The sequence below is a fragment of the Panthera tigris genome, chromosome D4 (genome assembly GCF_018350195.1).
Source record: "Panthera tigris isolate Pti1 chromosome D4, P.tigris_Pti1_mat1.1, whole genome shotgun sequence".
NCBI lineage: Eukaryota > Metazoa > Chordata > Mammalia > Carnivora > Felidae > Panthera > Panthera tigris.
Window position 1 is genome coordinate 33865650 of NC_056672.1, and position 24415 is coordinate 33890064.

At 37.0% G+C, this 24415-nt stretch overlaps 1 protein-coding gene across 3 annotated transcripts in view; it reads right to left on the reverse strand.

The window, feature by feature from the left end:
* PTPRD (protein tyrosine phosphatase receptor type D) overlaps positions 1-24415 on the reverse strand; it is a 521791-nt gene that overhangs the window by 289390 nt on the left and 207986 nt on the right. For all 3 annotated transcript variants that reach the window (XM_042963695.1, XM_042963694.1, XM_042963696.1), the window contains exon 4: positions 24088-24229. In XM_042963695.1, the coding sequence (XP_042819629.1) occupies positions 24088-24229 (142 nt within the window). The remainder of the gene's footprint in view (positions 1-24087; positions 24230-24415) is intronic.

A 24415-nucleotide genomic window follows, 5' to 3' on the forward strand; every position in this document is an offset into this window, starting at 1 on the left:
CAGATCAGAAAAGGCAAGACCATGAAACAAGTCAAGGGAAGTGCAGAAGCTTCTGACCTGGAGAGCAGAGCAGAAGTATGGGAGGGCTGCTGACCATGGTGTGACCGCAGTGTGAATGTGGTACCCGGAAGGGGATCTTGTTGAGACGGGGCGAGGAAGAACCCCTCGTCTGGGACACACTGACACTGGTGGAACCACCTAAGCACAAGACGTACTATTCTCGACCCTTGTCTAGCAGGAAACCAGGTGCATTTTCCTTCTACTTTTCTGCACACTGCAGAGAAGGGAGGCGTTTCCCCCTGTAAACTCTCTCACCATGACAATCAAGTGCCTCCACATCCCAGGGTCAGCAGGCCAGGAGTCTCACCTTTGAAGGGAAACAAAGTAAGTTCTGGGTCCACAATAAGATCCTGAAATCACTGTTAGGCAGGTTACCGCACACAACGGCCAACCCAGGCCAGCCTGCCTTTGGAAGGAAGCAAGAAAGTCTACAAAAGTCAGTGTGCTACAGTCACTCCTATCTGGCAAAAACACTAGTCAGGTCCTTCCGCTATAGGTCTTCCAACTGATACCAACCTGGAGTAAAGCAGAAATTACTGAGAGGTGCAGAGCCAACCTGTGCCAACTATATGCCTTTCCTAAAGACTATGGCCAGAGCCCAAATTAATCAATAGTAAGAAATGTGTTTCTGTAAGGAAACCAAAGCCTGGTGCATTCATGCTGAGTCAGTTGGTATTATTTTCTGAAAGCCTCATCTTCACTGGGTTAGTATTTCAAGTGCTACTGGATGGGACAAGTGCCCCATTCATTCAAGTCAACTTGACAAGTAGACAGTAGGCTTTAATCCCAAATCAAGTGTTACTTAGCTGTCTTGGTTTTTACATTGTTCAGCATGAATGTTGCAGCTCTGATGCTCTGTATCTTCATGTGTGCAAACCATGACATTTAAACTCAACCAAATTATTTATTAGTTTTTAAAGTTGAGCATTTGCTGTGTCACTCTCATCTACTTAAGTATCTGTGTGAGTTTCTATGCCCATTATACGGCCTTTTTAGGAGTGATTGATATTAGCTAAAACAGCTACGTGGGCACAGGTGCTTAAAATGATAGTTTTTTTTTTTTTTTTTTTTTTTAACATTTTTTATTTATTTTTGGGACAGAGAGAGACAGAGCATGAACGGGGGAGGGGCAGAGAGAGAGGGAGACACAGAACCGGAAACAGGCTCCAGGCTCCGAGCCATCAGCCCAGAGCCTGACGCGGGGCTCGAACTCACGGACCGCGAGATCGTGACCTGGCTGAAGTCGGACGCTTAACCGACTGCGCCACCCAGGCGCCCCAAAATGATAGTATTTAATAATAACTCTACAAGTCTTCTCCATCCTTAAAGTCTCCACTGTAATAAGAATTAGTAATGAAGTCAATTTTAGTCGCTTATGTATGTCTTTTCTTCCTTTTTCTGGAAGTGTCTCCACAATGTCTATAAAAATAACGCTCTTGAAAATTACATTAAAAAGACACCAAACACCAAGAAAAAGTAAGTTTTGTTTAAAAATTAGAACAGTGCACAAATCTAAAGTGAATCTTGAGTAAATGTGAAAAGTATTCATTAAAATAACTTTTCAAGAATACCTAAATATATGAATATGTAATTTTATTTATAAAACCATTTTTTTCAAAATACTATACTTCAGGAGTACTTCAGCAGCATTGATCCTTGCATAGGAGTTTTCATTTTATAAATCTTTATGCATATCTACTTATGGCTGCATACTGACACCAGTTTAAATGAAGCTAACTCCACTTCTAGGTGATAATCCTACAACAATCCTGCCACGTGCAACAAAAGGCCTCTTTAAAGGTGTTTTTAGCATGCTCTGTATGAGCATGGTGTGAAGCAGCCAGTAACAATGGAATAAATTTCAGTGCACTATACAACAGATTACAGTGGAGCCACATACTGGTGGGTCTATATGCTCTGACATGGAGACAGGCAAAATACTCTTCTGTAAAAATGAAATCAAACAGCAGAACAATCTATGAAATGCCAGTTAAAGCAAAACAAGATACAAACTATAAACCCAAATGCATGTCTTCCACAGCTACTAAGCTATGGAATACTGAAAAAGATCTGGAAAGATGTCCAGCAAACTGCCAACTCTGAGGAATGAGGTAATAAAATGCACCTTCACTGTTTTACTTTCATGTGGTTTGAAATATTTGCAAAGAAAAGACATTTATGTATCATTTACATATGTTTTAAAATTACAAAGGAACATATTAAAATGAAAATAAACACAAAATTTCACATTATCTTCTATGAAAGATTATTAGCCTCGTTTAAAAATTATCTCCTATGATTACTTAACATTACAACAAATGATTGTGAATCAAGAAAGTTCTGTGATTAGCTATAATAGCATTGATAAGACTTACTACAGAGTACTAGATATTATTATTTAAATTTACAACAGGGTTAATATCATGTCAATAGCTAAGTTTTCATATGTTTATACTCACCATTCTATCAGTCAATAACACCCTAAGATTTATTTGATTAATAAAGGGATTTATTTTACTTATATCTTATGTGTGTATGAGAGTGTATTTTAGTTTTCTATTATATCCAACACATAATAGTCATTTAACACACATGATTTTTGAAAAACAGAGTAACAAATGTAAAAACTACATACACATCAAGACAAAGTTACATAGCAAATGTTTTAAAAAACAAGTTGGATTCTTTTGTCTCAGTGATCTCACCCATTTTTGGAAGGAGAGGGAGAGAGGGGAGAAAGGGACTGGTCCTATACCTGATACTGACGCTGAGGATATAGACATTACAACACACTGATGCCTTCACCCTAGGGGGGGTCAGAGAGTATTCATCTAGTGACTTTTTTCTCTTAGATAAAAATAAATCCAAGTGAAAATAAAAGCAGATTAATATATTACAGCATCACAGAATCTCTGACATCATCATGCCATGTTTTCTACCCAAAGCTTGAATCCTCTTTCTCTCCTGCACTCCCAGAAAGTGATTACTCACCTCTACCTCCTAAAATTGCCCTGGTAATTTTCAGGAAACTGAGATCATTCCAGAGTTCTTTCTGGGACCAATCCAAAAATCTGCCACTTTCAGATCCTCATTGGGCTGTCTGAGCTAACATAAAATAAGTCTAATCCCTCTTCTACATGACAGTCCACAGGGGCAACCATCAGCTTCATAACTGGTTTAGTTATTTTTCTTAAGCCCCTGAGGGACCAGAAAAATTACATTTCCACATCTCAGCCCAACTGTCTTCTCTGCAAGAACTTTCTTAAATGAATAGTCTGTTTTCTTAGAAATGGTTCCTATTCAAGGAAGAATATCGTTATTTCCTCACTATTTTTCTCTAAAACATAGTAAAATCGAAGCTCTTCATAGTTTGGTAAATCCGGAAGGCAATTAACCAGAATATGAGTTTCTCTTATTTACTTTTTGATATTGTATTATTATCTCTAATATACTGCCTTTTAGACATAAACATGACTTTTTTTTTTTTTTTAATTTCAGAAAGAGAGAGATCATGAGAGAGGGAAAGAGGAGTAGAGGCAAAGGGAGAGAATAAGAGAGTGAAAGAGAGAGACTTAAGCAGGACCAGCAAAGAGCCTGACGCAAGGCTGGATCCCACAACCCTGAGGTCATGACTTGAGCCAAAATCAAGAGTCACATGCTAAACCAACTGAGCCACCATGTGCTCCTCAAATATGACATAATTAATACATTATTAATAAATATGATTTATGTTTCCAGAAATAGCAATGGTATTACTAGCCACAAATTTTGTCCTGGATTAATTTGTGTGGTATCTTATCAAACTGGATGCAAGCAAAAGTATACCTCTCATAAGATCATCAAACCTCTTTTACTCTCATATTACACCAACTGCATGAACTGGTCACCTTGTTTGACATCAGCTGGAAACATGAGTATTGGATGATACAATTATTTTGCAGCTCTGTGAAATGACCATCAAAGGGCCATGAGTATTGATTTGGGGGTGACAAATCTTAACAAGTGGATGGATTCACAAAAATGGAATCCATGAATAATGAGGATCAATTCTAATACAGAAAATAATCACGTATTTTTTTTAAGAGCAAGTCAATTCCTTTTCCCTATTTTTATACAATCTTACAGTGTAGAATTGTACGGTAGTCACCCTTACCTGTGGTTTTGTTTTGTGCAATTTCAGTTATCCCTGGTCAACTGCAGTTGAGAAGCAGACAGTCCTTCTTCTGACATTTCATCAGAAGGTCAATAGTAGCATAACACTACATCACAGTGCCTACATCATTCATTTCACTTTATCTCATCATGTGGGCATTTTATCATCTTACATCATCCCAAGAAAGGTGAGTGCAATACAATTAGATGTTTTGAGAGAGACCACATTCACGTACCTTTTATTATAATATATTGCCATAATCATTCTATTATTAGTTATTACTGTTAACTTCCTACGGTGCTTAATTAATAAATTGGTGCTTAATTAATAAATTGCACTTTATTGTAAGTATGTGGATACAAGAAAAGAAAAACGTAGCATATGTAGGGTTCAGTGTGATCTGCGGTTTTAGGCATCCACTGGGGTCTTGGAACATATCCCTATATCCCCTGTAGACACAGGGGGGCTACTGTACAATGTTCTCATATCCTTGCAAAGACTACTGATGGAAGGTGTTTGTGCAGGGAAAAGAGGGGGAATAGGGGAAACTTGGGACCATGGACATCGAGGATGGCACTATATGACTGAATTGCCTTCAAGGACAAGTACCTCCTCTTCTTCTTGTTGGCCAAAGGGCAAGATAGAACTGCACATCGTTCAGCTCTGAATAGTCCTCAGGCTTCACAAAGAGTCCACATGGGGCAGGCAGCTCCCCCCAAGGGCCTCAGACTTTCCCACTTTCTGAACTAAGCTAGCTCAAGCCACTTTAGAGGAAAGGAGTGTCCATTCTTGAGACTTTGTTCCTTCTTTTGTTTAGCCTGCAAATTCTTTCTTCATTTCAGGGAAGAGAAAGACTTTTTTTTTTTTTTTTTTTAAGCTGCTTCTTTTACTGCCACTATCCACTGATAATGTTCTGGGGGCTTTACAGAGACTGTCACCTCAGACACTGTAGACCATTGTAACTCAGCTTAGTCACCGAAGCCGAGCACAGCTGAAGAAAGTACTCAATTAGCAACTCCAGCTTCAAAGGCTATATTATTCTCTCCTCAATACACATGTGTAACTCCCATTAGCATTAATGGGAGCTGTGGGAGCCCACTGCTCAGAGAATATACCTCCAAGTCTGTTTGCTTGATGAGCATGCAATTAAACCTTATGGCCAAATTTTTCAAAGAGGGCATATTAAGTACACCAAGTATTCATGCAAAATCAAGTGTGCTCACTTTGGGAAAGTAAGCTATCATTTCTATTTAAACATGAAGAAAGAGCTGTCCAAATTAGGCCTACTGTCATTTCATTTATCCTCTTAGATGTAGACAATGGCCTTTCATTGTGCTTTAGGAAAACAGTCACCCCTCTATTATATAAAAGTTTACTTATTTGTGGGGTGCCTGGGTGGCTCAGTCGGTTGAGCGTCTGACTTCAGCTCAGGTCATGATCTCACAGTCTGTGAGTTAGAGGCTCATGTCAGGCTCTGTGCTGACAGCTCAGAGCCTGGAGCCTGCTTTGGATTCTGTGTCTCCCTCTCTCTCTGACCCTTCCCCCGCTCATGCTCTGTATCTCTCTCTCTGTCAAAAATAAATAAACATTAAAAAAAATTTTTTTTAAAAAGTTTACTTTTTTGTTTTCATAAGTATCACTTAACAAACTGGCCTCAGAGATAATAAGACCGAGATGATTTTATAAATTGTTTTAAGTTTATTTATTTATTTCGAGAGACAGAGTGGGGAAGGGCAGACAGGGAGGGAGAGAGAGAATCCCAAGTAGAGTCTGCACTGTTGGCACGGAGCCAGATGTGGGGTTTGAACTCATGAACCCTGAGATCATGACCTGAGCCGAAATCAAGAGTCAGATGCTTAACCAACTGAGCCACCTGGGCACCTCAAGACCAAGGTGGTTTTAAGTGAATTTCCTACACAGAAAATCCAGCATGCTATCTACATATATTCAGTGCCTTTTTGGGTCTTCTGCTTAACAGCTTTATTATAACTCAAAGTTAGGAAAACACTAATTTGGCATTTAAAACAAAATCAATTAGGAAAATGCTTGCCTCAAATAATAAATGTGTTCTTATAGGAAAATGAAGATTTTCATTCCTTTACCTCATTCCAAAGAGAATTGCTCAAAATTTTCAACATGGAATCAATGCAAATTATAGGTTCAATAAAACATCAATATATTTTAGTTAATCTGTGCTGCATCCATAGTCTTGATCATACCTCCATGGAGAAAATAATTTTGACTGATTTAGTACCATTTGAATCATTCATTTTCTGCTGTTCACACACTTTCCCCCAAAATTTATAAAGAGGGTTATAAATAAGAATCTTAATATTTTATAAAGGAGAGTTAAGCAACATCAAAGGTATAAAAGTGAATTTCTAATCTAGTATTGACATATACTATTATCATGAAAAGTCATATTCAGACTTTCTAATTATTTGAGAAATTAAAGTTATTTTAGGTACTGGACCATAATTACAAATCAAACAAATTTCCATGGGCCAATGAATTGTGAAAAAAACAAGTGTTCCCACTAAGCTTACAAGACTGCTGAAATGTTAGGGAACTTTTCATATTTACTGGCAGATGAGTTAGGTAAAAATCCCACTTTTAAAATTTCATCAAATAGGTCGTCTTCATAACAGTATTTTGTATTTAAAATCAACACTTCGCTGTATAAGTTTGATAGCAATCATCTTTTCATGGAATTTTAAAGGCAATGTGTTAAAGAACAGAGCATCTCAGAATTGAACATATCAATGCCTTTGTTCAGATCCTATGGACGACTGAATAAAGAGTCATAAACATAGAAGTGACACTCAACCACAATCTATGTTTAACAGAAATATTGGTGATGGCAAATGTGAAAAGGAATTCACCATTTCTCATCAAAAAAGGTTGTGGATTGTTCCTATCAGATCTAACCTGACTCAAATGGAGATACCCTATTTTCAGTTTATCGCAAACACAGAACTATCTTTCAAGGGAGAGGTAAGACTGTTAGAGTTAACAGAGATAAGACTGTTATTACAGAGGGTGTAGGCAAGTTCCTTCTTAGTTGTTTTGTTGTTGTTATTTGTTTGTTTGGTTTGTTTCCTCTGAATTACTGATTAAACATGCTAACAATTTAGGTGCACTAAGTCTTCCTGGAGTGATTATGTCCTCTGCATTGCTGAGACTACCTTCGCCAGCTAATCTGAAACTGACCCAGAGCTTCAGCTGGCACATACACAGCCATTTTCTTATTTAGAAATAATCTAGTTGGCAATGGTTTAATTGGGGACTATCAGTGTATAAAATGACATTTATTCAAACAAGCTCAGAAGCACAACCATCCTCTACTCTCTGTAGCTTTTGTCCAAAATATTCATTTTTAAAAATACTTTTCTTTTCAACCTGGTCCCTCTTCATAAAGGAAATAGATATATTTCCATATGAGAATTCATGACATTTAGGTGACTCCTGGGATGTAAAGTAAATGGATGGCAAGTAATTATAATTATCTAAAATATTTGTGGAAAGAAGGAAGAGAGAGAAGAAAGAAGGGAAAAGGAAGTAGAGAAGGGAATTGTCTGCCATGTGCCTCTGATAAGGGTTCAACTACAGAGTACCCTATTATAATCTGAGAGCAGTTGAAAGTTTTATAGTTCTCAGGAGAACCAACTACAGTATCATTTTGGAGAAATGGATGTGCAGAAAACCTGATAGATGGAAGTTATTATTAGAAATAAATAGGCTACAGCCAACCTCAGATATGTCACTTAAGCAATTTGTAAAGTTTACTCAACATGTTGTCTCAACAAATATTTGAGTGCACACTCTGTGGCACCCACTGTATGGTGCTGGGGATACAAGCATGGATAAGTCAAACACAACCTCTCCCTCATGAGATAAGCAATACCGATTTCATTCCTATTTAAAAATAAAGGACTAAAAACATCCACGTTGCTTGAATTAGAACCACTGATAGTCATTGAAGCACCAAAATAACAATAAACTCTGAATGAATAAACTCCATAAAAATAAACATTTTTATATGTGTCTATGTGCAGGCACAAAAAGTTAAATTCAGTTTCTGCTCTTCAACTTCAAACTCTTTTGCAAATTTGCCATTAAAAGGCACATCTGATTGGGTAATTTCAGCACAGAACATATTCAATAGGAAGTAACTAGAGAACTAAGGATGTACCTTCTTTGAGTCTTGCTGATTTTTTTTTTAAATACTAACTTTGAAACTGGTAGGTTGTCCCACTTAAAGACCTTGATTTTAAATTGCCATTTCTTTTTACACCCAATTAAATTGTCAGTGTAATGAAGAATTGTCCAACTGAGTTGAACTGTGAGGATCTTCTCACTGCTGCTTTCTGCAGTCTTAATTTGCAGATGCTTTGGCCTAAAATAAGAATTTAAAGTCACCTCCTCAACAATAAGACACATAAAGCTTCTACCAACTGCTGTTCAAGACAGATAATGAAAGAACGCTTACTTCACAAAATGGCCCTCAGTGGGGTACAGCAAAGAGAATATTTTCCTATACTAGTAAGATACTTGCGCTCTGAAAAAGAGATTACCATGCCCCCTATTCTCGAATAAAGATTGAATAAAGACTGTAAGTACAAAGGGCTTGGTGTTTTCCAATTACCTCAGCAACTCTAGTAACTGATAATATTCGAAAAGAATAAACAAACTGAATCTGGGCTATTCATTTTCATGAAAACATATTGTTTACAAAGTCATGATTCTTTGAACAATTTTCTTGTTAGCTTACCAGATTGATAGTAAGGGATCTTGGTAAGTTCCATCAACCAGAGGTTTTAAAGAGAAAATCAACTCAGTTCCCACAATTCACATGACTAACACTGACCTTCTAACTTCCTATGGCTGCCTCAGACCCAGATTTAGGAAGCACCTTTGTAATCAGCCTTTGGGATCCCTAAGTCTTCCTTAAAGTGAACACTTTTTAATGCATTGTTAATGCATTTTCATTGCGTCCATCTCTTACATTCTTTTTTTTTTTCATCTCTTACATTCTTACATCTGTCTCTTACATTCCACAACATCCCACCCTTTCATGTTGTCACCACTCTCTTTCTACACTTGTTAAGGAGAAACTCAAGGATGATGACTAAATGTCCCTAAACAACCAACCCAGTGCACTCTTAATACCATTAAGATATTTTTCACACGTTCTGATTCCTGTAATAGAGACCCAAAAAATCAATCCTTAACACTCATCCATGATACTTTATACTCAACTGTACTCTTTGTAATACAGCATCACAGAAGAACATGAAGTAGTCAATAGAGAAAAGGATTTGGATTCAGAACACCTAAATAGACTCCATTTAGTATCTATGATATTTTGGTCAGGCAACTTCTGAACTTTGGTCCCTGTGAACTTGGACCTTTCCTTACTAGCCAGTCAAGTATTTAGCAGCCTTGTCTTTCAGGGTTAAGGATCTTTCTAGATCTAACAGAGGGAATGCTTACATACTAAAATTCATACATCCCCAAGCTGACCTCCATGCTTGGTGATTAGTAATTCTGCAGGAATCTTCTCTTTTTTTTTCCTTCTTTTTTCTTATTTATCTATTTATTTATACAATAATAAAAAAGACCTTTTTTAATCCCTGAATATCTTTTAAATATTCATTTCATAGAAGAACACTTTAAGGAAACAGCCCCAACCACTCCTGCCCTTCTCATTATCTCTTCTTTTACAGAGAAAAAAATATGTATTCTCACAGAGAATAAGCTTAGAAATTCAGTTGTTAAACATTAGTAATTAATGACACCAAACATTAGAACTAGATTATATTCAAATTATGAATATGCAGTGTCTTGCAGAAAAGACTATTTTGCCTCAGTGATGGTCATGGTGGTGATATTCAGATGGAAGATGCAATAGAAAAACCAGCTTTTTAGAATGAAGGAATAAAAGCATTACCAGATTAAGTTCAGTTAATCCCTGTGTAAAGTGTAGAGTGTACCTGTTACCAGAGAGAGCAGTCTGCATTCACTGCATGAGTACTATTGTATGTTAAAAAGAAGAGGAAAGAAACAAAGCTAAGATATTCTTCATAAACTTAAAAATTCAGGATTATAAACACTAGGCAAATCCTCTTAATTCTGTGCCAATCAATGGAGGGAGAGTCAGGAAAGACATTAGCTCTTCTACATTAGACTCACATCCACGCATTGATGTGGACAACAATTTTCCCTTAGTTTTATCTCAGTGGCAGAGCCAGATTTTGTAAAATCTGAAGTTTATAAAATATTAGATATCAGACCTACTTTATAAAAATGAAAGCAAAGATATTACTTTCACAAATTTTAGAAAAAAAACCACACAATCAACTGAACATACTACTGGGCCCTCCCAAGCAAGCAAGGGCCTTGACACTGAAGCTTCCTTAGCTCCAGAGTAAATCTGTCTCTACCTCAACTCCACGCCAGATCACTTCCCCTCCACCACTCTCAATAGATTTTCTGGCACCCGAAAACAGCAATGGTTTGGTGGGGTTCTCTGACTAAGGATTTATCACTGAAGGAGACAAGAAGAATGGTCCCTGAGCTTGATCAATGCTGTTTACATGTAGTTAGCAAGGCTTGCTTAAAACATACCACATCGACATTTTTTGTTTCTTTTTAAATTATCAGAGCCATATTTTAAACATGTTGATAGGAAATTAAGATAAGACTAGCCCAAACCCCAGTCCTTCTGGCTAGCATTAAGCATCCTCCTTGGCTCTTTATAGCGGGTTTGTGGTAAATTATTGTGAAAAATAATTTAAGTCAAAGTGGACTCTTTCTCCTAGGGGATGATTTATCTGTTTGTAAGCTGAGATGAGGGAATTCCATTTGCTGTTGAGCCAGTGAGGCTAACTTTATTAATGCATCCTTGCTGCAAAGATTCATGGGACCCCCCTCCCCCTCCTTGCCCAGTAAGTCAGCTGTAGCACTCCTTGTCAGTTTACAACAGGCTGGGCAATACCTTGGAAATTCAGAGCTGTCATCATAAGATATAACGACATGCATAAAACCAGAATGTAAATGGAAGATCCTTTAGGGTACGGGGCTCTGACCCAACTTAGGCCTTACGAAGCAAAATATCTATGAATGTAAGAATGTTCCTGTTTTTGAGTATATGCTAATGGCTTTTCCTCTAAGGTAAAAACATCTAACCTCCCATTTTTGTTAATAAATAAATATTTTATTATGAAAATCAATTTTGTTTAATGAAGTCTTCTGAGGGAGAAGATGTTTTAAGATATTTTATTAAAATCATTTCATATTTAGGTCTGCCTTGTCATCTCCACCTAGAGCAAAAAGGAGTCATAAAAAATGGTAAGTGTAGCCATAAAAATTTCTTTCACTATTAGTTGGGAAAGAAACAAATGGGAATATTACTTTGAAGGTAATGACTTACGTTTTTTTATTGCACCATATTTCCTCAAAACCCAAGCAAAGTATATCCCAAATCATACTACGAATAAAATATAATTTTCTCTCAGAACATTTTTCCTTTTCAGAAAAAAAAAGATGAGTTTAATTTTTCTGTCAGCTGAAGCTTCATGTGTCAAACACATCTTATATTTCAACAAACCTTACTGTCATATTGATGGAATACTCAAGGAGACATTAGTTCTTACACAAGTACTAGCTTAGAAAGGTGTAAGCGGAATTCTAATGAACACACTTCTAAAAATATACTTCATTATCCTCAACCACAGTATTATATGTATAATTGCCTTTCATTTTTAACCAAAATTATGGTTTCTTGTCAGAGATTGTAGCTTCCTTGAAGGCAGGTGGTGGTAAAGTTTGTTCCATCTTTTTATTCCCAACCCTTAACAGAATCCTTATGGAATAAGGGAGAACCATATTATCAAATGAATACATTCATGAAATAATATAAATTGCATCTTGTGCACTGTGTGCTTATCCTAAATGTGGAAACAGCATATTCAGTTACCAGTAATTTTTGAGGTGTTTTTTTAATAAAACCTTAAATGAAGTAGTTCTGAAATAAAAAAAAAAAAATTAGCAACTTCTTTGTTAAACTTGTCATTTGTTCACTAAGTCAACAAATATTTATTGAAAACTTGCAACATGTCAAGCATGGTGCTGCGTGCTCAATCTTAAACCAGACAAAGCCCTGACCTCTTGAAACCTCCAGTCTAAGCATGGAGATAACTGTTCTAAGGATAAAAGAAAAGCTTCATCTCTTTTTCTCTTAAATACACTCCCCAATCACTTACAACAGGATGACGTTCAAATTTCAACTACTCTGTGGGGCCAAAGAGGTCGAATGGTGGCTCATACATCTGAACAACAGGATTATTATTTAGTGGACAAGGCAGCCTGACTTAACAACTATAAAATTATTCATTTTTATAGGCTTAGAAAGATAGTTCTGCCAGCATCAGAAAATTCTACTTCACATGTATGGCAATGATCTTTAATCAAAATAATTTAAAATTAACTATTGGTAATTATAATAATAGTACTGGTAGTAATAATATTGGTGAGGATAATGATATTCACATTTACTGAGTGCCTGGCACTTTGCTAGAAAGCTTTATGTGGATCATCTCCTGTATTCCCTCTTTCTAGTTTAGGTACTAGATTTTCTTACTATCTCCACTTGACAGATAAAGAAGCTGAAGCTCAAAGAAGTTGAGAAATCTGCACATAGCCACAGAGCAAATTGTGGAGTCAGAATTTGAATGCAGATCTGTCTGCTGGAAGAACCTGAACTCATAACCACACCTGCCATCACCTGCTACACCAAAGGTGGTAGCACAGATCATGTAGAGTACAAAAACAAAAACCAACCAAACAAAACCTTTTTCACTACCTCTTTAAAATTTTTTTTTAACGTTTATTTATTTTTGAGACAGAGAGAGACAGAGCATGAACGGGGGAGGGTCAGAGAGAGAGGGAGACACAGAATCTGAAACAGGCTCCAGGCTCCGAGCAGTCAGCACAGAGCCCGACGCAGGGCTCGAACTCACAGACCGCGAGATCGTGACCTGAGCCGAAGTCGGACACTTAACCAACTGAGCCACCCAGGCGCCCCTTCACTACCTCTTTAAATATTGACATGATGTATGAAATATTCTTGCTTCTTCTAAAATATATAACTAATGATGCTGCATTTTCACAGACATTAAAGACAAAAAACAATTATAGGTTTTCATCTGTTCTGTGACCTATGGCAGTCCAGATGTCACAGAACCAAGGTCATATATTAAGTATCACCCTACTCGGACATAGGCAATCCAAAAATTGACTATTAGTTACCAGCGTACAAGCGTTCCAAACACCATGGGAATATGTATTAATACAACATTAGGCACATATGTAAGAGGGGGGAAAAAAAGAAGCTAAAAATTCTTGGTATTTCATATTAAAGGGCACTGCACCAGTACATAATCTTCAGTCATTCCAAATAACTTGGTAACACAATACATAGTTTCAGGCTTTCCTATCATCTTATTTTCATGTACAAAGTCGATTTTTAGTCATTTGCACAAAACAATGTTTTATAAGCCAGAGTAAACTTCTTTGCCAGGATTGTTGATCTTCCCTTTCCATCACAGTAGCCATGCATTCATTTAATGAACATTTACTAAATTATTATGTGCCAGGCACTGCCCTAGATGCTAAGGATTCAGCAGTGGACAAGAGGTCTGAACCAAACAGTTCGACTTCAAAGGGATAATTAAGGGAGAAGAAAGGAAATGACCATTTTTCAGCAACTTTTATATTTGAATCACTGTGCCACATGCTTTACACATGTATGCCATTAATTTCTAAAAACAATGCTAAAAACATAGGATTATTCTCTGCTCTAAAGATGAGGAGATTTCTTTATAGATTTTGGATACTAGAACTCACCAAACTCCACACCCGAAAAAAATAATCCAGTGAAGAAATGGGCAGAAAACATGAATAGACACTTCTCTAAAGAAGACATCCACATGGCCAACAGGCACATGAAAAGATGTTCAACGTTGCTCCTCATCAGGGAAATATAAATCAAAACCACACTCAGATACCACCTCACGCCAGTCAAAGTGGCTAAAATGAACAAATCAGGAGACTATAGATGCTGGTGAGTAGGTGGAGAAACAGGAACCCTCTTGCACTGTTGGTGGGAATGCAAACTGGTGCAGCCACTCTGGAAAACAGTGTGGAGGTTCCTCAAAAAATTAAAAATAGATCTACCCTATGACCCAGCAATAGCACTGCTATGAATTTACCCAAGGGATACAGGAGTACTGATGCATAGGGGCACTTGTACCCCAATGTTTATAGCAGCACTGTCAACAATAGCCAAATTATGGAAAGAGCCTAAATGTCCATCAACTGATGAATGGATAAAGAAGTTCTGGTTTATATACCCAATGGAATACTATGTGGCAATGAGAAAGAATGAAATATGGCCTTTTGTAGCAACGTGGATGGAACTGGAAGTGTTATGCTAAGTGAAATAAGTCATACAGAGAAAGACAGATACCATATGGTTTCACTCTTATGTGGATCCTGAGAAACTTAGCAGAAGACGATGGGGGAGGGAAAGGGAAAAAAAAAGGTTAGAGCGGGAGGGGGCCAAAACATAAGAGACTCTTAAAAACTGAGAAAAAACTGAGGGTTGATGGGGGGTGGGAGGGAGAGGAGGATGGGCAATGGGTTTTGAGAAGGGCCCCTGTTGGGATGAGCACTGGGTGTTGTATGGAAACCAATTTGACAATAAATTTCATATTAAAATAAAATAAAATAAAATAAAATAAAATAAAATAAAATATGAGGAGATTCAAGTTTAGACTTGGTAATGTATCTAAACCCTTAGAATCAGAAACAGACTCAATATAAACCCATGTCTACCTGGCTACAAAGAACATTCCCATTCCATAGCAGAGGGTTCCCTCGGTTTCAACAATCTCTTTTTGAAATTACCCTTCTGTCTGCACTGATTTTCTGGTTCTCAAATTCACCCTCTATCCTATAATGGCCATTGGAGTAATGATCACTTTCTTCCTTTATGTGTAAAGTGAGATTAATTCCTGTCCAAATGGTGCATCATATGTGTTTACCTAACCATATCTAGCCATCCTTCTTTATATGTATACATTCATGCCACAAATATTTGTTGGGGGCCCAGTAAATGCTAGGAATATTTCTAGGCCAGAGAAAAATGTAATGGAGCTTATACACAAAAGGGGGAGGTACATAAAATAAGTTTCAAGAAATTGAGTATAATTTCACATGGTAGAAAGTGCTATGAAGCAAATTAAACAGGTCATGCATACACTATATATAAACACTGACCATACAACACACACACATGTATATATGTACACAAATATACCTCCCCAACAGAATTTCTGGTTAAACTATACAATGTCTAACTACTTATAATTAATAACTAATTTTATTAAAATCCATAAATTTTTATGACACAATATTTTTCTATCATATTTGATTTTTCTGGTTGCTGATAAATGACAGATCTGTGGATACCCATGGAATTAAATGAACACACACACACAAAGTGTGCATGCCACTGAAAACTGTTCATATTGATTTTCTAGTCTCACGCATGATAAACAGCTTCATTTTTTAAACAGTACTTTTGGTGTTATACTTTAAAAATATGTAGGATCTCTTCTGAGAAAACAGTCACTGATACCAAATTTTTAATCTGAACACACATATCATCAAGCATGAGAAAAAATTTAATGGGGCACATTTATGATCTATATCTGTTAGAAAAAAAACATTTTTTTCATTCTGTGAAAATAAGTAATGCAAGGGTGAAGTTTAACAATCAAAGATAAACCTTAAAGATACAAAAAAATAAGGCATGGAAAGTTTTGATATGTAAGTTAAAACACAGTTTCATTTAGAAAGATCACAGATAAGGTAGTTTTTAAGTTGTCCTGTTATTTAGTAAAACACATTAAGGGGGCGCCTGGGTGGCTCAGTTGGTTAAGCATCCAGCTTCGGCTCAGGTCATGATCTCATGGCTGGTGAGTTTGAGCCCCACATCAGGCTCTGTGCCAACAGGTCAGAGCCTGGAGCTGGCTTCGAATTCTGTGTCTCCCTCTCTCTCTGCACCTCCCCCACTTGCGCTCTTTTTCTATCTCTCTCTCAAAGATAAATAAGCATTAAAAAAATTTAAAAAATAAAATAAAACATACTAAGAATATTAGGATGTATGTCACCATACCTGTGTGGCATTAATTCACAAGTTACTGTTTTTTAATAAAAGAGGTTACATGCTTTTTTAAGGAGATATGTATTTAGGATTTTGATAATTAAACCCAAGATGGAACAGTTGGTATATGTATGACCTAAATCCCAATAAATTATGCATGTACAACTTTTAAAACTACATCTTATTTAGTAGCTTAAAATCAAACTAATTTGAAAGCCAGGAAACTGATATTTTTTAATTGTTCAAATGATATCAGTGCAAGACAACCAAATATCCAGTTTTAAAGTATAAACATCAATTATGCATAAAGGACTATGAATTGTATTACTTTAAGTATTTTAGCAAACCTCTTTCCAAATTTCTACTCATAGAGACAGATTATGCTAATTTAGTCACATGATTTCTCACTTGTATAGTTTGCTCTCTTTAGCCAATGAAGTATGTCCCAAGCTCATTTTCTTCTACTATTACTCTTTTTTACTTCTACTCTACTCTCACCTACTATTGTTTATACCCACCTGTGATGGTTGATTTCATATGTCAACTAGAATGGGCCATTAGATGCCCAGATATTTGGCCAGCGCTTATTACTGTAAGGATGTTTGGATGAGATTAACATTTAAATCAATAGTCCCAGTTAAGCAGATTGCCTATCCTATTGTGAGTGGATATCCTGCAATCAGTTGAAGGTCTGAATAGAATAAAAAGGATGACCCTCCTCCCAGTAAGAGAATTCCTCCTGCTTAATTGCCTTCCAAAAGGGACATTAGCTTATTCCTGTCTTCAGACTCATCCTGAAACCTTGGCTTTTCCTGAGTCCCCAGCCTGCTGACCTTTAGACTATCATCAGCTGTCCTGGGTCTTCAGCTTATCGACTCACCCTGCAGATCTTGGGAGTCTTAAGCCTTCTTAAAAACATGAGCCAACTTCTTATAATAAATCTCTTTATATTCCATTTCTCTGGAGAACCCTAATATACCACTCCTATCCACTGTCCAAATATTTAATAATTTCTTATCTATGCAACTATGTTCATGAAGCTTTTCTGTATTCCTCATACTTTCTCACACTAGTTCTGCCTGATAAAATCCTATATTCTTTAAGCCTCAATTCAGAAGTCTCTTCCCTCCCATGATGCACCATCAGTGTAGGACTTTTCCACCCTTTTGACACCATGGCACATTAGTACTGTTGTCATTTATGTCATGTTTATCTGTGGCTGATCAGCTGAAAGAACATTGTTCTTCCAGGAAGATATCTTTTATAACTACACCAAAAGTAAATAACCCAAGGGCTACAGTACATAGTCACATCATAATAGAGCAGGGCTTAGTTTTGACTGGGTAAAACCCAAAGAAAATCTTAGCTGTATGACCAAGAAAGAAAAAAAAAATCATTCCAAACTCTCTAGACCTTGGTTTCTTACATCAAAAATAAGAGATAAGGCTAGGTAAACACTAAATTCCCTTCCAGCTGGACATTTCCATAGTGCCATTAACAGCCAATCAATAGTAAGTACTCACATGACTTAATATTCATTTAAAAATAGTTAAAAATAATATGAAGGCAAAAGAAAAAAAATTGTTCTCACTTAACACTAAAATCTCACTTGAGATTTACAAGTGCACTCATTCTCTCTGAGTCCTTTAAGACAATCCCAGGGTGGAAAAACTAGTGATAACAATCCAAAGAAAGCGGCATGCATCACCAACACAATAATCCTTAAAAGACTGACCACAAGGAAGCAGGAAAATGCCTCAGCTCACAAATGCACTTTTTCCCAAATATTGTTTTTTTTTTAAACAAATTTTTTTTTTTAACGTTTATTTTTGAGACAGAGAGAGACAGAGCATGAACGGGGGAGGGGCAGAAAGAGAGGGAGACGCAGAATCGGAAGCTGGCTCCAGGCTCTGAGCCATCAACCCAGAGCCCGACGCGGGGCTCGAACTCACGGACCGCGAGATCGTGACCTGAGCTGAAGTCGGACGCCCAACCGACTGAGCCACCCAGGCGCCCCAAATATTATTTGTTTTAATGTCTCTCCTTACAACGGTCCCAAGGACCTGTGTGCATGGGCTTCTGCCTTGGTGAACACTAACACGTAAAGAACAGCTATTTATAAGTTCTTAGGACCACAAGTCCAAAAGTCAGAAGTTTCTGTGTACTTACGTGGCTTTGCCCACCACCTCCTCTTTTCCGCAAGGGAGTACACAGGAAGGCTTTATCATGTTGTTATCAATTTATTCCAACTACTCAACTATTTTATAAGCCTTTTCAAATAATCTTCACTCAGTACCATAATTGTCAGCAAGTTTGTTCTGTGTTGGCCACCCTTCCTTTTGTTTCTGTCTTTCATAAAAATCCTTTTGTGTGACAGTCAAGCAGCTGTGCTTTGTTCTTTAATGTTCCTAGCCTGGATCCCCAGCCGAGACCACTTTATAACATAAACAGCAAAGTACCATTTTCACAGCGGGGACAACTGTGTTCATCTTCAAAAAGAGGCATTAATAAAATGAGACTGTAATGAACATGCTAATTCTGATCACAGGGTACTGCACAATGGTGGAGAGAGGCGACTGCTTTCTCCCCGAAAGATTGTAAAAGTTGTTGTTGTTTTTTTAACAACTGCCATAACGGCTTACATTTTTTTGAAACCGACATATTATGCAAACATTTCTCTCCATTTCCCAATGAAATGCCTTCTCTGTCTCATGCAACTGCTCACTGTGTGTTTTACTATCTCAGTAACAGTCACCTTCAGGAAGCATATTTTTTCCATCTTGCAAGAACTGGATTATGAAACAGGCATGTCACTGAATCGAGAAAGCTAAAGAAAAGAGATCTGAGTGATCCTAGTCCAATGTCTTTGGCTTCTCTGTGCATGTGAAGATAAAAAAAAATAATAACAATAATAAAAATGAAGATGAAGGAGGAGAAGGAGGAGGAGGAGGAGAGGGGGTAGAAGAGGAGGAAGGAGAATAAAATGAACAGGAAAGTAGGGAAGTTAACACATTTGTTCAAGATGCCACAGCTATGTTGGGACAAAACTATAGTTGGAACTCAAATTACCTGTGATTACAAAGTGAGAACTTTGTATTTTGTCTCATGTCTTGATGGTGGCCATTCATAAAATACGATGCATTTGCGTGGAGTAAACATTAAGTATTGCTTCATAAAATATATCTGCAAAACTAGGTAATTAGATTGTGTAATATTTGCTTAACTAACTTTATAAAAATTTAATGTTTATTTTTGAGAGGGAGAGAGAGAGAAAGAGAGAGAGAGAGAGAGAGAGAGAGAGAGAGTGCAAGTAGGGGAGGGGCAGGGAAAGAGGGAGACACAGAATCCGAAGCAGGCTCCAGGTTCTGAGCTATCAGGACAGAGCCTGATGCGGGGCGCAAACTCAGGAACTGTGAGATCATGACCTGAGTTGAAGTTGGATACTTAATCTACTGAGCCACCCAGGTGCCCCTTAACTAAATTTTTCAGACAGCAATTTTACTTTATTTGTGTTGTATGAAAAAGTCTCCTTTAAGTAGGTAAGAGCAACAGTATTATATATTAGACACTGTTTTGTTGTGGTAGTGCTAGTGGTATTTTGGGGGGCAGTGCTATTTGGGAATGGACAAGTCTCCAAAAACAATCCACTAAACTTAAAAGAATAATGTATTACATGCTGTTTTGGATGCCAATAATATGTGTATTTTCTGATTACTGCTTAAAAAATATCTAAATTCTAGAAACATGACACTTAGACAGTTACATGCAAAATTGGTAATATCTCACTTTCTCTGCCCTGGTGCTGGTAACATGTATCTGAGATAACATTTTCAATTCCATTTATCATTATATGAATTTATACTACAAGACTTCCCCCTAATAATCTTTGGCCAGTAAGAAATTACGACCAGTGAACCAAAGATTCAGAAAGAACTAAATCCATCTGGATAATGATCCTCTTCTTAAAATACCCTCTCTGGTCCTACTCGTGCCCTTGAAAGCCTAATTTGTAAACTAAAGTCCTTCAAATTCTATAATTAGGTAAGTCTCAGCCCTTAATAACCCCTCAGTGGTATCTGAAGCCTTCAGTTAAAGTTCTGCTTAGGAGGGAAAACATGTGTATGACAGATATGCTCAGTGTCCTAAAGTACTACAGAAAGAGGGAATTGGTATTTGCCTGTGTCTCCACATGCAGGGCAGCCAAAAAAAAAACAAAAAACAAAAATTAAAATATGACCTAGAGGCCATAAGTACTGCATCCAACTCCATATTCTCCTACAACTTCTTCTATGAACTACAGTGCACAGTGTATAAATGGTAATTGCCTAAATATCTCATTCTAGGGCATGTTCAGCCTGAGCTTATAGTTATCATTCCTTATGAAAACAGTTTTTCAGAGCTAGGGCAATTTGAACAGAGCTACAGAGGGAAACTTTCCCCTGAAATACTCCCCTTAATGCACACGGGTGGTCAGAGTATTGTTTCAATGTCTTCTGCATTAGCCACACAGTTCAGATGTTTAAATCTCCAATTAATTAGGTTCTCTAGTAGCCTGTGTAAAATAAATTAGTGATCTCCATCCAGTCCACTTAGACAAAACCCATCATGACAGTTGGCACATTTTTGGCATTGTCAGCAAAGTAGGGAAACAGTAAATGACCCATGTGGATGAAATGGGCGTCTGATGAGAGCCACTGACTGAAAGTGTACAGCAGGCTGATCCAACTGCAGAGCAGAGAACTTGAGTATCTATCAAGGTGATTTCCAAAACCAAGTGAACTTAAAATGGGCACAAAGCTCATCAATGGTAGTAGGAAACTCTTCACATTCATTTCAACTTGCCCATATTCTATGAATGTGATTATGCTACTGGAATATTTTTTCCAGACTATCATTAATGGAATTATGATTAGTTATTTAGAAATTTTAAACAAAGAGGTAGCCCTCGGAGACAAAGATAATTCCCAGCTCCATTTATTTCATCCCACAGGGATATAGGAAAAGTTTTCTATTTTAAGTTATGTTTAGACTAGTTTTCCATTATCCAAAATACCTTTGAGTTTTTCTCATGAAACATTTCCAAAACTGCTAAACATAGCCTTTAAAAAAAAAAGGTTTAACTATCTTTACTAGAATCATAAATTTTCAGACAAATGCACTTACATATGACAGATATTCACACAGAAGTTAAGATCATATTAAAATGTTCAAGTGTATTTGTTTTATGTGAGAGCTAGTTGAATAAAAGTAGATGAGTAGATCAGCTGCGAGGCAGGAAAATACAAATTCATGTGAAAATCTAAGTACAGTGGTATTTTACTCCAAGTTTTGTTAATCTCTTCATCACATGCATGAAGATTAAGTCAAGCCAAATGACTGTCATTGCTTCCTTTTAAGGAGTGAATTCAAGGAAATAGGAAGGGTTTGTGATAAATTTTACTTTACCACCTTTGTAATACACTTTCTGCATAACAGCATTAGTTCTAAACTAGGTGAAGAAATGAAGATTAAAATGTAAAAAGAAAATCAACAAATTAGTCTGAGTTTGCTTCATATATGAACACCTGAAGAACTTATTCTACGATGTTCACACCTACTATCTAAGTTTATATGAACACATATACGGATATTCACATATGTATATTTATTTTGTAGTAAATGTTACAAACAGTTTCTAAGATTCCTTCCAGTTCTAAAATCTGACTTCCAACTCCCATGTGTTCTTTTTTCCCCCCTTAGATCTTATTCTTGCCTGAGAGATTTTAGTCTTTCCATTACCTTTTCAAATATTTAAAATGCATTTCTTTCCAAACTCATTCATATGGTTCATTATCTGCACTTCATCAGATCATAATTTCTACTCTCATTGATTGCGCTTACTGTCCTTCATGAATTAGAACTGGCTTTCATGCTTTAGAACTGGTAGTTATGAGCCCATCTGAGAATGAATGACCTTGTCTAGGGTTGTATATCCTGAGTTGTGGGAGCATCTCTGTGGGGTGAGTACCTACAGGGCTGCCTGTTTCACACTGTGTGAGTCACTGTATCTGACCAGTTTTGATGTTTGATTCTAAGTTCTGAGGATGGCACCATAGAAGTAGTGCTAGAATTCTCACCTTTATGCAGAGAGCTGATCTAGCTCTTCTTACTTTCACTTTATTTTACGTAGGCCTGTGTGCTGCAGAGCTAACACACCAGCCATAAAGCATATGGTCCTTTTGGTTATTATCTTGGCTTATGAGATTATAAATTGTCTATTCTCTGGAGATTCTCTCTTTGTCTATAGCACCTGGAAACTTCTTTCTTGTTTGCAAGCCTAATCATGCATTTAATTTTATTTTCAGATATATTTTATCAACATCTAGATGTATTTATAGGAGGATGAGAATGCTGTATGTAAACGTAGCTTGTCATAATGGACAGAAATGTAGCCCAAATCTGACTTAAGTTTTTTTAAGCAGCGTTCTGTTATGCTCATTTAAAAGATCTATATCAAGTTGGTCAGTATTTCTCCTGAGACTTAGTAACATATTTACATTATTTAAACATTTTTGGGGGAGCCTGGGTGGCTCAGTCAGTTGAGCATCTGACTTTTGATCTCAGCTTAGGTCATGAACTCATGGTTCGTGAGTTCAAGACCCGCATCAGGCTCTGTGCTGACAAGGTGGAGTCTGGTTGGGATTCTGTCTCTCCTTCTCCCTGCCCCTCCAACTCCTCCTCTCAAAATAAATAAACTTCATCTTAAGAAAGTCTGTTCTCATAAGTAGTGGAATTAAGCAAAGTGAGGTTCAAAATAAACAAAGAAATAAAATTGTGTATGGGAAAAAAAGAGATAAAGGCACAGGAGTACTAGTTTGGAGAGGTCAACTACCAGTAAGCTAATTCAGATGATATTCTTATCTCTACAAAAAAATTATTGACTTAGAGACATACAACAGCCTATTATTAATCACTAGCCTTTATTCTCTAGTACTGCCATTCTAAGGAAAGTCTAGAAAGTAGTTACACTTTTAGTACTGGAAATTTGGGAAGTCATTTCATACTTTGGTCAAACTGCATAAGCCACATAGCTGAAAACACATATGGGGACACACTGTTTCCATTCACTTTGCCTTAACAGATGGTAGTTCAAAAAATATAAAAGGGTAAAATAAAAACACATTTTTTGACATAAAGAAGAAAGGTGTCTTTCTTTTTCTCAATTCCTCTGTTTAAGAGGAACTACTCTTTAGGTAGAGGACGCTCCTTTAATTTTGCAAACATCAAGGTCAAACGTAGTAATCCGCAGAAAGTAGTTCCCAACCTTGGTACAAAAAAATCCATACATAAGCAATGCTAACATGCAAAAGACTAGCAGGCCCTGTTTCCTTTCGAGGCACAGTACCAAAAATCACAATATCTGGCATTGGAAATCAGCACTTCTCTGTGATTTTCTTTTCTCTCCCTGGTTAGGATTATTTCAAGACTCGTGAAAAAAGGCACCCACTCTGTTTAAAGGCTTTACCCTTATAAACATTGTATTTAAATTCATTTCCCATTTAACTGTCATGACAATCCTACTCTTTTTAGTGGTCCTACAAAAGAACACCAGGGATACAGAATTTCAACAATGACACAGGCAACAACCTTGTATTTGATTACTTACCACGCAAAACTGTGAGTCTGGTGGATACACTTATTTCTCCCACGTTATTCGAGGCCACACATTCATAAATGGCCTCATCCCGCGGAGTCCGTAAAGGTTGTATTCTGAGAACTGATCCAGATCCATCATCAAACTCTATTACCTATTAGAGGAGACAATAGCTGTCACAGGTGTTGTTACAGTCGTCTACCTCTCAACTAAACCTCTTAATACAGTGGTGAGCCAGTTTTTAGGCTCAGAATCAACACAGCAGCACTTTAAGACTGAATTTTGATACACAGCAGCAAAACAGAGTAATTGGTTTAATTTAATGAATCTTCTTCTGAAC